This window comes from Ceratotherium simum, chromosome 11 (genome assembly GCF_057802395.1).
Source record: "Ceratotherium simum simum isolate JZ-2026a chromosome 11, ASM5780239v1, whole genome shotgun sequence".
Taxonomy (NCBI): domain Eukaryota; kingdom Metazoa; phylum Chordata; class Mammalia; order Perissodactyla; family Rhinocerotidae; genus Ceratotherium; species Ceratotherium simum.
In genome coordinates, this window is record NC_141910.1 from 52,308,450 (window position 1) to 52,325,928 (window position 17,479).

A 17,479-nucleotide genomic window follows, 5' to 3' on the forward strand; every position below is an offset into this window, starting at 1 on the left:
GAACAATGCCCACCACGCCCCGCTTTGTGGTATCTCAAGCCCAGAGGCGACCCTGACAGTGTTGGGCCCCCAACACTTCTCCAGTCCAGTCTGTTACCAGCCTCAGCCTTCTCCAACCACGATGGTGCCCCTGGTGACCCCACTCTCTTTCCTCTGGGCCTTGGCCCATGCTGGCCCCACTGCCTCCCCCTAACTTCCTCGTGACTCAGCTCGAGGGTCTCCTCTTCTGATCCGTCTCCCGACTGGAGGTGCTTTAGCAGCTTCTGAAACTGTGGCCTGAGTTAACCCTGGCTGTGATGTTCAGGTCATTTTCACAAAAAGATGCTCTCAGGAGTATAAACCTGACTGCATGAGGAACAGAGATTCTGTAGCTAGTAGGGGCATTTTCCTGCACCAAGCGTCCACAGGTGGCTCTGGGGTCACTTCTGGCTTCCAGGCACTGCTGGAGTTCAGGACATAAGGACATTTAAATCCCCATGGGGTTGGGTGACTTCTGCCTCTAGAGTGGGCTGTAAGGGAGAGAACCCCTGTGTGGGGGAGGGTCTTTCTCACCAAGCCTTTGGTGGTTGGTTTCTCAGAGCCACGAGGAGTGACAGATGCCTTCTCCCCCTGCCTGTGAGTGTCAGACATTCTACCTCGACCTCTGAGTCAGGCCAGCTGCCTTTTTCTGGCCAAACAAAATACAGGATGTCCCCAACTTAGAACAAGATGTATTCCAGAAGTTACAATTTCCAAACTTTGTAAAGTCTGGACATATTTCCCTATAGAAACGACATTAGGAACGGGTTGGGTTCCCAGGCCGGCCGGCTGAGGGTGGTTAACTGGTGGTGTCCCTGAAGGGCCACAAGCCATACCCTCAGGACTGGCTCAATTTTGTCCAACCCCATTTATGACATTGTTTCGGCCTCCCCCTAAAAAACGGGGGCAGGGACTCCAAGCACTAGTCCCCCATCCGCATACCAGAGAACACACATTAGAGACACTGCAGCTGCTCTTTCATGGGCCAGGCCGCTCAACAGTGGGAAAGGCCAGGACTCACCTGGCCTATGTGAGCCAGGGGCTGCCTGGGAGAGCAGGCCAGTGTGGCTCCCCTGAGGGTGGTCAGGGCCCTGGGCATGGACAATGACAGAAGTCAGCCACTCCCTTCTCAGGTTCCTGATGGGATGGTCAGGGGCCTACCGGATTCTCGCAGTAATGACACAAGTCGTTGCTCCCGATGAAGAGTGTGATCAGCTTCCAGTCTTGCTCGAGGTTGATTTCCTGAGAGGACAGAAGATTCTGAGTTTAGGCTTCGGGGGGCACATGCAGGTGGTGCTCACCAGACCAGACAGCCCCCCAGGTGCCTTCCTCCCTCTGTACCACAGTGGAGAGAAGATGCTGAGTGGGGCCTGCCTCACCCTCACCTTGGTGCTGGGGCAGGGGGCTGCACAGAAGGAATTGTGTGCACGTGTACATGTGTGTGTCTGCTCACACAGTGCGGAGGACTAGTTTCCCTTTGAAATCCTCTTAAGAAAGCTACAGTCCATGCTGAAGTAGAGTGTATCAACACACCCTTGAAGGTTGAGCTAAAGCCCTTCAAAGGAGCCGAGGGCAAAAGATGCATCTACATAGAAGCAAAAGCCCAGAGCTGCCTCTTGGGAGAGCTCTTCAGGTCTGGGACCAGCGCAGGGAACAGGGTGGGGGGGGGGCGGATGCTGGAGGAAGAGCCCTGCGTGGACTGAGAGGTGGGTTGGGGCAGGGGAGCCCTCGGAGGAGCCTGCGTTCCACTCAGTCGCCACCATAATAGGAGTCCTGCCAGGAGCCGAATTCCAAGGCCTAAACGTAGAGCATTAAAAAAAAAGTGCTAGTGAGAAGGTTTAGAGGCCGGTGAGCCGGAAGGAAGAAGGACTGGAATGAGGCACCTATTTTTAGAAGCCAGCATTTACACAATAGGGCTCCACGAAGCAGACTCTTGGGTAAGCGGGAAACTGCCCGAGGCCAAGGCCAGCCATCCCTGCCAACACACCGCTCCATCTCTCTCCTGCGGTGGCCCCAGGGGCAGGGGTGCCAGAGCCCAGGTCAGGGGGTAGTGAAGAGGGCATCTTCGTGGTGAGGCCTGCTTCTCGTGGCTCATTTGGTCCCTCCTAACGACAAGCCGAGAGCAGGAGCTGCTGTGGTGCACAGGGGGCTCTTTTAGGGCTGCTGCACCCACCCCAGCTGGAGACCCAGCACCCTTCAGGGTGGCCCGGGGTCCTGTACTTACAGGGCTGTTTTTCATTCGCTCCACCAGGTCCCGGGCCTGGGCCGGCATGTCCCTGTGTAGAGGGATGAGAAGGGACGTTAGAGCTGGCTCGGGAGCAAGGGCTCAAGCTGTAGGATGTTGGCCTGGCAAGGAGGTGCTTCAGGAAGAAAAATATCATATAAAGGTTATTCCTTCAGAGTGTATGGGAAGGCTTTCGAGTCTCAAGAAATCTCAACCTAGTAAGAAAGCTCTGCCGTGGACTTCAGGGCTACATGGATACATGGATCCAGACCCAGGGGGGCTCATCCAGCCATCTCCTTCTGCAGCCCAGCCTCTGGCCACTTGGGGTGGGATCTGCTCAACCTTCCCGCCGGGGATGCGCCCTTATATCTCATCCAGCTCTTTCATTGCGGGCTGAGCCTGTTCAGTTCTTATTTGGCTGCCTGTTTTAAAAATAACCTTTTGTATATTTGATAAAAGTCATAGCCCTGAATTATCCCTCAGATTTCTCTTCTCCAGGCTTCATGACTCTAACCTTTACTTCTAAGTCCCACTCTCTGTTCCTTTAATCCTTTTATCATCTCTGTGGTTACTTTGGATTTCCACACCCTTCCCCATCTCCTTTTTCCCCCTCCCAGCAAAACAGGATGGGGAGACAAATACTATCAGGACTGGCTTAATTTTATCCAATTTATAGGGACAGGATTAGTTCTCCCTTCCTCTCCCAGATGCCTGCCATGAATAAGGGAATGAACGCTTCTGGAGAAGAGATGTGTATGCCAATGGAATACTACTCAGCGATAAAAAGGAATGAACAATTGATACATGCAACAACGTGGGTGTATCTCAAAATAATTTTGCTGGATAAAGGAAGTTAGACAAGAAAAGAGTACATAGTCTACGATTCCGTTCATATAAATATCTAGAAAGTTAAAACCAATCTATAATGACAGATCAGTGGTTGCCTGGGGGTCAGGGAGTGGTATAGAGACAGGAAGGGGCTGGAGGGAGAGACTGGTTACAAAGGGGCACAGGGAAACTTTTGGGTGTGATGTTTATTATCTTGACTGCCGTGATGGTTTCACAGCTATATACATGTGTCAAACTTATCAAATTGTACTCTTTTAATAAGGGCAGTATATTGCATGCCAATTGCATCTCAATAAGGGTGTATTTTTTTTAAAAAAGATATGTATATGAGAAGTTATGTCAGCAGAGGGATTCAGCCCTGGAGGCTTCTGTGGGAGAAGTTATAAAAGCAGTAACTGGTACAGAATGGGCATTTGAAATCTTTGCATGCCCACGATGACCTGGGCACAGGGCCAAGCACACATGATACCATCTTTGCCCGTGTTTCTCGTGTACACATCCAGGATCGTACCCTATACAATATTGTTATTGACGGGTATGTCAGAAAGCTTGAAAGAAAGCCTGTCCTGGGTAAAGGTGACCATGGAAGTGCCCATAACCTTTTAATAGGTTCAATGTGTGACCAGGAGATTCATGGGTGAGAAGCCCTCATGGGCACTAGGGGAAGTTAGGAATGCCCACTTCCTCACCTCTTCCCAGCCATGTTCTTCTCACCCTTCAGGCTCAGAGCAAGTCCTTCCTCCCTCAGGAGCCTTCTCTTCGAGTCATTTATCCATACCTCCTTCACTTCCTTTTCTAATCCTGGTGGGAAGAGCCCTGCTCTGGGAGTTCTGGGACCGGGGTTCTCCTTTCAATTCTGCTAGCAACTGGCTGCATGAGCTTGCCCAAGTTACCACATCCTGCTAGCATTGAATTTTTTCTTTTTCTTTTTTTTTCTGAGGAAGATTCGCCCTGAGCTAACATCTGTGCCAATCTTCCTCTGTTTTGTACGTGGGTCCCCGCTACAGCATGGCTGATAAGTGGTGTAGGTCCATGCCTGGGAACCAAACCCGGGCCACCAAAGTGGAGCACGCCGAACTTAACCACTAGGCCACAGGGTCACTCCATGGATTTTTTCATCTTTTAACGAAGAGGTTGGACTGGATGATTTCTGGGGTCCCTTCTGGGTCTGCGTCTGTATTTGGACTGTCCAGTCTACACTTCACACTTCTCTGTTCTCTTAGTTGTACTCCAAAGTACAAAATCACTTCAGGCTACAATGTTGCCATATGCAACACTGTTTTTTTTCTAAGTTATTTATTTCCTGTTTGTTTAGTCTCCTTAACTAGACAGCAAGCTCTTTGTCTAGTTAAGTAAGGGAGTTCACCTTTTGATTCTTTTGTATCCTTTAGTAACACCTCGCTCAGCAGGTGTTCAATGAATTCTTGTTTATTTATTGATGAAAGGTAAGTTAGGTGTTGAATAAAATTTTGAAACTAAATATCCTAATAATGGAGGACTTTTCTTTTGCAAACATATACTGTACTAAGTGCTTTCCATGGATTATTATCTCATTTAATCCTTCTGACAACTGTGAGAAGTAGGCACTATTATTATCCCCATTTATAGATGATAAAACTAAGACTCAGAGATGCTAAATGACTTGCTCAAGGTGACACAGCTAGCAAGTCTGGGAGCTGGGACCCGGACACAGATGGTCTGACTTCAGGTCTCATTATCTTGGTTGTTCTGCTGTGGTGTCTATCTTTCTCTTTAGGTGAATTCATACTTATCCACACCATACTAAACGACAGTGCAGATGAAGGAGAGTCAGAGGACAATTCTCCAATCTTGCTTACTTAAGTCGATGGCTGATTCTCCTTTCCCCTAACACAGGACATCAGAGATACTAACAAGAAGCTGCACGTCTTGGCTACTTCCCCTGCCACTGATTCGTTCTGGTGGAGACACCCAGCAGCAGTAAAATAGAATAGATAGCAAGAGAAGCTAAGCAAAGCGAGAAAGGGGAAAGGAGCTTGAATGTCAACAGACTAAGAAATCAGCTCCTGGTTGATGAAGCCTGGGCTGTATGAGAACAAAATGATGATGATTACAAGAATAATAATGGTAATGGTAATGGTAATAACAGCAATTGGTTGTTGATATTATGGCCCCGTGAAGCCCAGTTTTTTGCAGAAAAATAAGTTCTTCCTGCTTATGACGTTGAGGAACTGCATTGCTTCCTGTGGCTCAGCGACGCCGGTGAAGCATGGGGCCCCATTACCACGTCTGAAAGGACTGCTCCCTATAAACAGAGTGAGTCAAGCTGGTGTCGTTTCCCTGGTGATATGAGCACAGCAATCCTTCTACAAAGCAGATACCCAGCACGCTCTGTGCAGAAAATCAATGAACTCTGTCAGGCATTTCAACTTTAATTATCTGGGTTGTTGTCGACAACAGAAATCCAAGTGAAAACAAACAGCTGCCACGTTGTTTTAGGGGCCCTAACATCTAACTCCCTGTGTCAAAATACAGCTTTTTCAGAGTCAAGGACTTGATGTTCCAAGGCGAGGGGGGAGAGAGGAAGGGCAGACGTCCACAGGGACGCACACTGAGTTCTCCGGTGCTCAGAGTCGCCCTGACCATTTGATCTACTGGGCAGGGAGGTCGAGCTGGAGTCAGCAGGACAGCACACCCAGGCTGGGGAGGATGTGCTTCCTGTCAAGCCACCTCAAGTGCTCCCTCCTGCTGCCCCGGAGGACAGTGGGCAGAGAAAAGGGCTGAGCCTGGCTCTGCTGACAACTTGCTCTGATAACCTTGGGCCACTCAGGAGACTGTCTAAGCTCAGTGTCTTCATGCTGGTACCCATCTCGGAGGGTGTAAGGATTACATGAGATGATCCGTGTAAGGGGTCGCTCAGGTCAGGCACGCAGAAATGCCCCTTGCACGGCAGCTATTATTGCCCATGCGGGGCGAGGCTTCCAGACACCACCCTTCTCTCCTCCTGTGTCCCACCCTGACCTCGCAGCCTTGCCCTCCATTCTCCCTCCCATACCCACGTCGACTCACCGAGCTCTGGCCCCTTCCACGGCTACGTTCAGTCCTGCCATCTCCTCCTGGGTGCCGGTGGAGAATCCAAGGATGTGAGCGTTGAACTTCTTTAGAATGTCTTTTAAGAGAGGGGAAGCAGAGAGCAGAGGTGAGAGGGAGATGGACATGCAGTGTTGGGGCACATGTGTGGGGCCTGGTGGTTCTGGGTCTCCAGGGCTGGCTGACTTCTCTCCTTGCAGGTAACCTTCTCTTCCCTCGCTCAGGGGGAAGGCCCTGGCCTCAGCAAGGGGTTGTTATGGCCATAGTGATGATGCTCCTCCGTGTTGCTACTTACTGGGCAGTGTGGTATGGGTATCCAAGACTCCATCCCCTCCAATGCTGGGGAAGAGAAAGTGTATTTGTTAAAATCACCCTGACCTGCTGCTTCACATCATCCTATTCATGAGTCACAACCAGAGAGTCTGCCTTGGTGTCTCAGTCCCATCACCCTTAGGACTGACATGAGCATCAGGAGTCTCCTTGTGTCTCAGCACTGGGCCACGGGGACCCAGCCTCATTGCTGAAGGGATGACAGAGAAAACACACTACTTGTGCCTCTGTGGGGCAGTGTCGTCAATACAGAATGAGTGGAGAGTGGCCTCACCTCCAGGACAATCCCCTCCAGGACGTGGGTAGGTCGCTGGTATTGTCTGGGCGGGCTCCCACCGCTGTCTGTGAAAGACAAAGGGAAGCCTCCAGACCTATGCTGGGCCCAGGGGCAGGCTGAGGGTGCTGGGAAAGGCCCCACTTGCCCTGGTGTAGCAGCCAGGACCTGGATATACCTTTTCTGAAAATGGTGCTGGCTTTCCTCCAGGCCACCTCAACCTCTGAGTCATCCTGACTCCCCAGTCCTCCACACACAACCAGTAACCCAGTCCTGGAGGAGCCGAGATTCCTCCTTCCCAGCCTCTCCAGCTCCCACCCCTTTCTCTTTGTTCCCTTTGCCGTATTCCTAGTTGAAACTCTCATCTCCTTGCCATGGACAATACTCTGGCCTCCCACCTGACCCCACAGTCTCCAGTGTCTGTTCCTTTCTCACCGGGCTGCTCACTGCTCTTCCGAGCACACCTCTTTCTTCATGCCTCCCCCCGACTCTGACCCATCCAGTGGGTCTGCCTTACCTACAGGATCAAAGCCAAACCCCTTCACTAATGTTCTGAGCTCGCCGTAATCTGGTTCCCACTTTCCTTCCCCTCATTGACTCCCTTCTTTGCTGTCCACACAAACCTTCAGGTCTGAGCAAATTGATCTGTCACCATTTCTGAAGCATGAGGGCCTTGGACCCGCCTGCCCTGTTACCACCTACTCCATCCCTTCCAGGATGCTGAACTCCCTCCTTTCCAGCCCCTAAATCTCTAATTCATTCTCTAAGACCTTTGTCAGTTCCTACTTCCTCTATAAAACTTTCTCTGAATGCCTTGTCTTTAAAAAAAAAAAAGAGGGCCGGCTCCATGGCTTAGCGGTTAAGTGCGCACCCTCGGCTGTTGGCAGCCCGGGTTCGGATCCTGAGCGCGCACTGACGCCCCGCTTCTCCGGCCATGCTGAGGCCGTGTCCCACATACAGCAACTAGAAGGATGTGCAACTATGACATACAACTATCTTTTGGGGCTTTGGGGGATAAAATAAATAAAAATTAAAAAAAAATAATAAAAAAAAGAAATTCCTCTTCAAAACTTACAAAAATGACATATGTTCAACATAAGTAGTGAAATGATACAAAGATTAAAAAAAAATCTACCTCCATCTTGTCTTCTAAGAGAGATGCTACACGTTGTACATCCCCTCCAGGCCCGTTACCCACTTATACACACCACCAGAGCTAATTAGTGGTTACGAGCCTGGTGTATATCTTTCCACAGCTTTCTGCATGTTCATACCAAAATTAAAACACATTCACACATGTATGTGAGGTGTGGTTTGTTTTTATAGAAATGAATACCCTATTTTAAAAGTCCTATATGTCACCTATCTGATTATGTATCTCCTCCTGTGTAAGTTTCTTATTTTCCCAGCTGGACAAGTTTCTTGAGGGTCATGACTACGTCTCACACTTCTTTTCACTCAGGATTGCTGGCAGAGTGTCTTGCACACAGCAATAGCTAAACAGTTGCCAATAGAATTCATTTAGTGAAACTGCACTATATACAGGAGTTGGGCTCCCTCTGCCCCAAAGAACACATCTTTAAATGGGGTGAGGGAGCACTGGGCGATATGTGGGTAAGACTTACCACTCTATGAATGTGGGTAGATGGAGATGAGTTCCCTGATAGATGCAGGCTGACTTGGATAAGTGCCATACACACAGATGAAATGCTTGGTAATGATGGGAAGGGGGGATGGATGGCTTCTCTCTGGGGATGGAGGGGAGACCTCATGGAAGAGGTGGTGTTTGAGCAGGACTGTGGAGGGGCAGAGGGTAGGGCATTCTAGATTGACTGGTGATGTCTTGTGGCTGCCTGGCTGTGTTTCAATGCCTGACACAGGTAGGTTCTCAATAGTATCAGCTCAATGCTGAACGCAGAGCCAACGTGGAGGAATAGTTGATTCTGCACAGGGCCTGGCTGGGTTCTAAGGTGCCCATGCCTGGCTCAGCTCAGTACTCACAGTCAGCGAGTCACCCAGGGCAGCCACCACTTTGATGTCTGCTGGTTGGAGCTCATGGACTAGGGGAGACAGGAAAAAAGAGGAAGGTCTTCCTTCGCAAGTACAAACTTGACTAGGAGTCTGAGATTCTGCTAGTCCCACAGGTCCCCATTATACTTATTTCCAGCCTAAGACTTTAGCAAATTTGCCTCTTTCATCCAGAGCAACCAAGGCACTGAAGGTAATGGGCTTGATGGCTATTGTCCATCCTGAGAGGAGCCCAGTTCACACTGGAGTTGTCCAGGAAAGTTCCAGCTGTGGGGGTCATGAGCATAGGCAGATAGGACCCTGATCCCTGACTGTGCCAACCTTACCAGGCAGGGAGGCCTGAAGGGCTGCCACTGGGACTAAGTGGGGAGGCCCGTCCATGTGGGAGCCCAGCAGTGGCTGCAGGCCAGCTTATTGTGGGCAGCCCAGGATCTAGGTCTGCATTGCGTGGGAATCAGCAAAGCCTATTTGAAGCTCCAGGGTGTATTCATAGGCTCTCCCATCAACCTGACACTTAGCAAGGCCCTTAATTGAAGGGGTGTTGATGTTTTCACTCACCTGAGGTGGGAACACTGTTGGAAGGATTCCATTCCGTACACAGGAAGTCACTGCCCCAGTTCTAAATCAACAGGAGGAAAGACACAACGCCCAACACTCATTGTGCAGGAAGGTTAGCTTCAGCCCAAGGAGAACTAGCTAAGGAATTTTTGGTGGAGGCTAGAACTGTGTCACTATAAGGGATCCTGTTAGGGTAAGACCTGTTAGTTGTAGATGGACTGAAGGGGAAATTAGGAGAAAATGGGTGTCTGCTTACCCCTATGCACAAAACACATACTGCATGGGCATGCATGTGCACACTCACACAGTCTTTCTCATCTCAATTTATCTCCACTCTTACATGGACCCAGCAGTCATACCAAAGCAGGGGGAAACAGTGAAGTTGTGCTACAGGTGGTGTCCCAAAGGAACAGTTTTGGAAACCTAATAAAATGTTACAGATGGGTTTTGGTGGTATTGTTTAACATTAAGCTAATGGACACTAATTACAATGCTAGGTCTGAAACAAGAATTAGAATATTTTTAGGAAAATAACGTGAAATTTTACAACTGCAAAGTTCCTGGTTTCTGCATATCTTTTTATACATGTGAATATCTTTTTGCATATTTAACTTAACAGACAACCAATTCCTTATATGTGTATAAATTAATGCCTATACCTGGATACCTTTAGTCAAATCCCCTTGTCTCTGGAATACAGAGCACATTTCCAGGTGCTGGAGGAAGGGATGAGGTGGGAAGCAGAGGGCACAGAAATGACCAGCACCAGCAAGTAGGGGAGAAGAAGAGTCTCTTCCCCGGAGTCCCAAACACCTGCATGTCCCCAGGAGCGCCTGAGGGGCAAGCCCAGGGCTGGGTGCACAGTAGGGCTCCACAGACAGGTGTTGACCAGTTGACTGATTCTCCAGGATTGTGATTGCCAAAGGCTTTGGAAGTTCATTTCTTCTGTTTAGTAAGATAATGATGAAGACAAGCCTTGTTACAACACTCCTCTCACAAGAGAGCAAAAATGAAACTTCTTTTAAATATTATTTGTTTAATCTGATGTAATTTAGTTTATTCCAAGGGATTGCTCAATTGATAAATTCCTTCTTCTGCGTGGAAGTTCTACTGAAATCAAGAACATGCTTGTGTGCAGATGACAAATATCCGGGGAAAATGCAATTAAAACAAAAAGTTCTATAGTCGTGAGCACTTTAGAAATATCTCCGATAGCTGGTGAGCCATAGACAAGCACATTCCACGCAGATTAACAGACACAAGTTGGAACTTGAGCACACTTGTCTGTCGTAAGGGAAGAACCATATGCTGCCTCCTAAACCAGCACACCCGAATCCCCTGGGGGTCTTGTTAATTGTAGATTCTGATTCAGTAGGACTGAGTTAACTCTTCTAGCAGCAGAAGCAAAGATATATGAGACTGTAAGACCCAACAGGGCAGGCCCAGATCCACTTTGCTCACCATTGTATACCCAGCACTTAGCACAGCACCTGATCCATTTAGGCATTAAATAAATAAATAGATAAATGTTAAATAAATAAATAAACCAGCAAACAAATGCCTGATTGACAGTGCAGCTGACATTTCAATTATAATGGATTTTGCTCAATGGTTTACCTGGGACAAGCCTCCATTGGGCTAATGTCAGCCTGAGAGAACCTAGAGAGGATGGATGGCACCAGCCCAGCCATGAAGCTGTGATGGCTTGTACCCCAGAGCCTAGCATCTAACATTCTTCAATAATTTCATATAGGTTAGTCTCAACTCTTCAGCTGGCTTATAAAAGGTCTTTCTTCAATCGCTCTTGCTGCTCCCCTATCCATTTGCTACACAGTAGTCAGAGAGATCTTTTAAAAAGGTAAATTGGATTACGTCACTCTCTCCTAGAACCTCTAATGGCTTCCCACATCTCTCCACCTGCAGTCCAACCTTCTTACTTAGGGATTCAGGTTCTTTGTGATCTGGGCCCTGACAACCCCTCTGATCTCACCACCCCACTCTCCACCTCATTCACATGCCCTCCCAGCCACTCTGACTTTCTTTTTCTTCCTCAAATATACCCAACTCAGCCCCGCTTCTGAGGCTTTGTGCTCTCTAGTCCAGCCTGGGACTCTGGCTCTGGCTCTCCAGACAGCCGGCATCTTTTTGTCGTGCATGACCCAGCTCAAATATCCCCTCCTCACAGACACCTGGCCTGGCCTGTACAGCTCATCAGAACTTGCCACTCCTCCCCTGCCCCATCATGCTTTCTTGCATCAGCTTCCTCAGAGCTGTCATTACTATCTGAAATGATTGTGTTTAGCTATTTATTGGATGTCTCCTGCAGTAGACTGTAAGCTCAATCAAGGCTGGACCCATCTGTCTGGTCTACTGCTCTATCTCCCTGGCACATAGTAGGTGCTCAGTATGGAGTGACCTCTAACTCCCCAAGGGCAGGACCATGTCTGGTACTTCTCTGAACTCCCTCCAGCACCTAGCACAAGACTGGACATACCATAGGTGCTCAACTGAAACTTGAGGTTCAGCCCCCACCCTGGTGGCCAACAGACCTGGTCTGGACCAGACCCATTCTGCAAGGCCTAGTGTGGTCCAGGATCCTCCATGCCATCTCTGGAGTAGCAGTCCCTAAAGCCATGAGCCTTGAATCCTTTGGGGTTCCTCAGAGCTAGAATGATTGACTTGAACCAAACAAGCCCTGGGGACCCGCCTGGATATGTGTCAGCTTCCTGTTGGGTCCAGCCCCTGGAATTGAGGTTCTTCCCACTTGGCTTCTACCTTATAGGAAATTGATGGCACATCAAACCCACTGCCTCCCCCTCATCCCTTCTTGAAAGGCTGAGCTGCATAATCAGAAATGATGTCTGTGTAAAGGCACTTCCTCTAGCTGGTTGCTGACGTCAGGTAAGCACTTGAGAACATGTCAGGACAATCATTGGACTTTGTGGTTCAGGAGTCATTTTTTTACATTCCAATTTCCAGTATGTAAAAAGGGTACATTTCTGCTTAAGCTAATACTCTGAAACCTGCACCCTGCCCTGAGTCACTGGCAGGTGGAAATGGTTTGTCCCTGACAGAGGCAGACATGCATTAGGGGTTACCTCAATGGCTGGCTTGGTAGGGTATGTGTAGTTACTGTTCCGGGAAGTTCTCAGGAAGGAATCATTCTAAGAGAGAAAAGAAACCACGGGGAGAGGTTATCTGACAGCACCAAAGACTGCTTAGAAAAGAGAAGAACTAACAATCCTGTCCTCTAGATTTAACAAGATTCTTCTGCATTTAAATAGAAAGAACTGTATAAATATAATTTCATTCATTCCCTAAAGGGTTTTACATAACAGCTTTGGCAAAGGATGCACAGTAAGAGGCCTCAAAAGACTTCCTTACATGTTCTATTCAGGTTCTATGGTTTCATTTGCACCCTCGCATTTGGACATCTCCCTCATCCTCAGAATGATCTACTTTCTTTCCTTTGTAATTTCTCTGGCAAGAGATTCACATTATAGCATTATTTTTCTTCTCTGAAAAGTGTTATGATTATCAATATATTTTCATGTGTAATTTTTTCTTTTTGCTTCCTTTGAACTGTGTGTCTTACCCTCTTCAGATTGGTTTCACATATTTTGATCATGTTCTTTCTCATGAAATACGATCTTCATTCCCTCCTCACCCATCTATGTTACAACTGGTTTCCACACAAGCCCAGTCAGGAACCCAAGTCTCTTCAGCTGCAGGTGATGGGTCATCAAAGAGGGAAGAAGGAAGTAGATGAAAGAGAAGCAGGAGGAAAGCAAGCTAATGAGAAAACATAAAAATGATAGTGAAGCAAGAAGTTAGCAAGACAGAGATCAGGAAATACTCACTGGGCCCAGGCATATTCACAGGATGTGCTCAGTGGATAGAAGGGCTATGGTCTGAAAGTTTGGGAATAAAATGGGAATGAGAAGAAAGAACCAGAATGTTGGAGAAGGGTCATTGGAGACCAGTCCAGGGGTTGAAAACTGACTGCCCATGGGCTGAACTCAGCCAGAAGATGTTCTGTTTTGCTTTATTTTGGCTTGAATGGTGGCAAAAAAAAAAAGGAGGAGGAGGGGGAAGGGAGAGGGGCAGGGGAAGGGGAGGGAGGAGGAGAGAAGAAAGATCTGAATGCTTTCAGGAGGGGTGTGTGCTCGTCAGTTCTGGTCCCACCACTTCCTCTCATCTTGTACCCGATCCCGTTCACACAATCTTGTTCCTGCCTTGCACTGCAGCAGAGTTTGTGATCCTGAAAGCCCCCATTTTATAGATGAGAAGCAACTGAGCCCAGAGTAGGGAAGGGACCTGTTCCAGGTAGAGAACCAGTAGTGACTGCAGAGCTGGGGCCTGACCTCACCTGACAGGCCTTTGTGACCAGGAATGGCCTGGTTCCATTCCTCCCACTGGGGTCAGGCTGACAAAAGACACTTCTGGTCAGAGAGGAAGAGGAAGAGAGGGACTCTGCAGTCACCTTGGAGGACAAAATCTACGTGGGCAAAACTCCCAGCCCCCGGCATAGACCCTGGCTCCCTGGGGCACCACACATGTTTCTCCTTCCCTCTGAGTCTCAGTGCTCCCAACTGAAACATGGACTGGAGAAGTAGTCAACACCAAGGGCAGGAAGTGTGCCCTGGACTGTCTGTAACAGTGCAAGGCAAAAGACGGCTTACAATGGCATGTCGCCATGGCTAACTAGGCTCGTCTCTGGCTAATGTTATTTAGCATCCTCTGAGCATTCATCATCAGACAAGGGCAATCTGGGAGCCTTCTATAAATAACTGACCCATGTTTGCTGAGCACCCTATGTGTTCAGAGCACTGTTCTAGGTGCTAGGATGAGGGGAGGATACAAATAGGCTTACAACCCAGTCAGGCAGAGAGCATGAGAGGCTATGGGGCAGTGAAGCACCAAAGAAGAGTATGTCCAGTAAGTGCAGTCATTGCCAAGGAACGGCCACAAGGTCTGGGATTACCGTCCTCAAAGACGAGACTCAGTGGGGGCGGGTCATTAATTATGGTTCTCCCCCCACTTCAACGGAGCTCTGACTGGGCATAGGGTCTGGGGGCTGGAGCTGGTCCCAGAGTGGCCAGAACAGGAAGAATCAGAGGACAAAGACCTACCCTGCCCTTCTGGAGTGCTGAGTCAAACTGGAGAGTCTATTTTATCATATGATCTAAGAGTTGGGGGAGGGACCAGAGGGGGAGACTGAGTCAAAAGAGTCGGAGGTCAGAGAGACACTGGAATGTGGTGGAGAGTGAGGCCAGGGCAGGGACAATGAGAACAGGTCCAGGGCAGTGGCAGACAGGCTCCCCGGGGTGCCTGGGGTTGATTGACCATTGACCGCACGGTGTGTGCATGAGTCAGAGTGGTTTAAAGGCCTCGAGTTGAGCAGATTCCATTTGGTCTGACTCGCCCTCTTAGGCTAGGTCTGTGACACCAGCAGGTAGAAAGCAAAGCTGACTGAATGCCAGTACAAGGAAGTGTTCTTCTAGTTATAGCTGTGCAAAGACCGTGTGGCCTGCCTGAGGGGGCAGAGCCGGACAGCCACCTGATGTGAGTCACCAACGTGAGTCACTGGCTGCGGGAAAAGGTCATGTTCATCTTGGCTGCATTACTAGGTGTAAAGTTCCACAGTGAAGGAGTGGTGGTTTTCTGCTCTGCGCTGCTCCGAACAAACTGGGAGTGTATAGTCAGGCCTGAGCACCGACTTATAGGGGGCCACGTTCCAAGGAGACATACCTGCTGCATGAGACAGGGTTTGGAAGGCCCGTCTGTGATAAATGGTAGAGGGGACAGAGGAGACTCAGGGAAGGGTGTGGTCGTGGGAGGGAGGAGAACATAACAGTACTACATGGAACGCCCTCTGACATTTCTATCCAATTCCATTCCATTCCATTCCAAACGTGCTGGTTCATGATCTACTACATTGATTTCACAACCTGTTAGTGGGCAGCCACCTGGCAGCTGGAAAAGCATGGCCTTGAGAGTGTGGAAATTTAAGCAGAGGCTCTGACGATGCCTTGGGTGGCATGTGGTGGAAGAATTCAGTTGTTTCTATGAAAGATTGCATCAACAGAACACCAAGGCCTTGCCCGCTGAGATCCCAAGGTTACATAATTCTCTGTTGTTTTGCGATGGGAAGGTGGGACCAGACATCCTTTAACATACAAAGTGACGAGGAGCTGAACTGGGGTGGCAGCAGTGGGCAGGGAAAGGGGACAGGCGGGAGGGGCACCAGGAAGAATCCTTTCAGATGGGGGGCCTGATGTTTCATGCTCGTAGAACTGTGAAAACCACAACAATACCGAAAGAACTCGAGAAGTCCCAAGGCTCAGAGAGTTTGGGGAGACAAATATTTAGTTCCTACTTTGACACCCCTTGCTCAAAAAATTGTTTTTTGAATGAATGTTTGTTGGGTTTGAAGGGATGGTAAGGTCAGGGCAGGATGAGGAGATTTAGAAGTCCAAAGCATCAAAAAGGTAAGAGTGTCCCCCATATGTAATTCAAAATAGAAACACCACTGAACAATAAAGTAAGTATAAGGGAATCCAACAAACCTCTGCTTTTTCTCAAGAGAAAGGATTGAATGAAATATCCTGTGAAGTTATTTCAGTTTCTCTCTCACTCGCTCTCTCTCTGCTTCCTCCTCTTTGTTGATACCCTGATTGTACATTTAAGCTGCCCTCTGGGTAATCTTACACCATCTATGGCGGCCAACGGGGAAACATCTCTTCAGGGTCAGAAATACAGAGCTGTAGTTTGGGAAAGTAGTAAGAAATGAAGACAGATTGAGGAGACCTGGAAAAAGAAATTTAAACCCTGGAAATGGACAAATCTGAGTGAGGGGATGTAGAGAGAGAGAGAGAAAGGAGAAAAGGGCAGAGACATGAAAGTTGGAGAATTTCCATATTTTTGAGACTGAGACAGGGAAGGAGGGTCATTAATAGAGATGAGAAGGGGCAGCAACTAGAAAAACAGAGCAACCAAGGTGGCTTTGTATCCATGTATGTGGTGAGGAATGAATTTCGAGGAGGAGGAGGTGGTTAACTTGGACAAATGCTTAGAGATGACAAGAAGGACAGAGGTGAAGAAGGACTGTGCAGGTCTTTCTGTTGGTTTCTTCAGAGCCTGAGGAGCCACAGCCACCGCCCCAGGTTAGGGAAGGAGTGGACAGAGAGGTGATGAAGGCAGGAAGGGGACAACAGTCACAGTCCACAGAGCGGCTAATCAAAAGCTGGTTGTAAAATAATTTGTCCAACTTGAAAGTCCAACAGAAATCCACAGAGTACAGTCAAGTGCCCAGCGTGGCTGGCAGAATGCCCTTGAAGTTGACCGGGGATGGAGGAGGGGCAGGGAGGAGGCTGAGAAAGCTTGCCAGTGCTCACAACCCTCTTGGCCTCCTCCTTCCTGCTGGGTCCTGCTGGTTGCCTCTATGTTTAGACACAGCTAGGACTAAAAAATATGTGCTGCCTGGCCCCTGGCAGCTCACACTGAGATGCTGGTGGACTTTTATGTAGCTCCAGAGACCCAGGAGGGAGCAGATGGGGCCTGAGGAACGCAGAATACTACGTTGCCTGGTGCAACGAAGTTGGTCTGGCCAACAGATGAATCCTTTTGGAATGGGCTCTGGGGTTGCCTAGCAACCGCTTCTCCCAGGCCAGGCCTCTACGTTCCAGGAGGCTGGGTTTGCTCTCCTCTGCTCACCAAGGCTCAGTCAGGCTCTGTCCAGAGGGAGGAGCAGAGCCCACAGTGGCTTGAGCGCAGGGTGGAGCGGAACCATTTCAGGGCCCCTTGGCTGGCCTGGGGCAGAGAGGGGCACAGGTCACCTTGAGGCCCATGGTGACAGGGCTCTCCCTGATCTAGTGCCTACACTCCAACTTGGTACTTAATAAACATTTGTGGGGAAGAAGATCAAATGACGGCTCCCTGGTATGGGTTGTTATTACTTTTACTATTTAATGGAAAGGGAGTTGGCAGATTGGAGAGGGTTTTCTGTGGCTGATGTTCAGTATGACCATATGGGTTGTTAAAATATTGAAATACTTACCTCCAGTATGGTTTATAGTCACAGCTGTGAGTCCCCAAATGCCAGCAATACCCGGCTTGCCTCGGCCCCT

General features: G+C 48.9%; 1 protein-coding gene across 1 annotated transcript in view; it reads right to left on the reverse strand.

The window, feature by feature from the left end:
- PLB1 (phospholipase B1) overlaps window positions 1–17,479 on the reverse strand; it is a 127,034-nt gene that overhangs the window by 21,689 nt on the left and 87,866 nt on the right. Inside the window, exons 44-51 of the mRNA XM_014781358.2 lie at window positions 12,449–12,514; window positions 9,351–9,411; window positions 8,766–8,824; window positions 6,765–6,832; window positions 6,456–6,499; window positions 6,140–6,239; window positions 2,243–2,294; window positions 1,180–1,260 (exon numbers count right to left, since the gene is read on the reverse strand). Of these exons, the coding sequence (XP_014636844.2) occupies window positions 1,180–1,260; window positions 2,243–2,294; window positions 6,140–6,239; window positions 6,456–6,499; window positions 6,765–6,832; window positions 8,766–8,824; window positions 9,351–9,411; window positions 12,449–12,514 (531 nt within the window). The remainder of the gene's footprint in view (window positions 1–1,179; window positions 1,261–2,242; window positions 2,295–6,139; window positions 6,240–6,455; window positions 6,500–6,764; window positions 6,833–8,765; window positions 8,825–9,350; window positions 9,412–12,448; window positions 12,515–17,479) is intronic.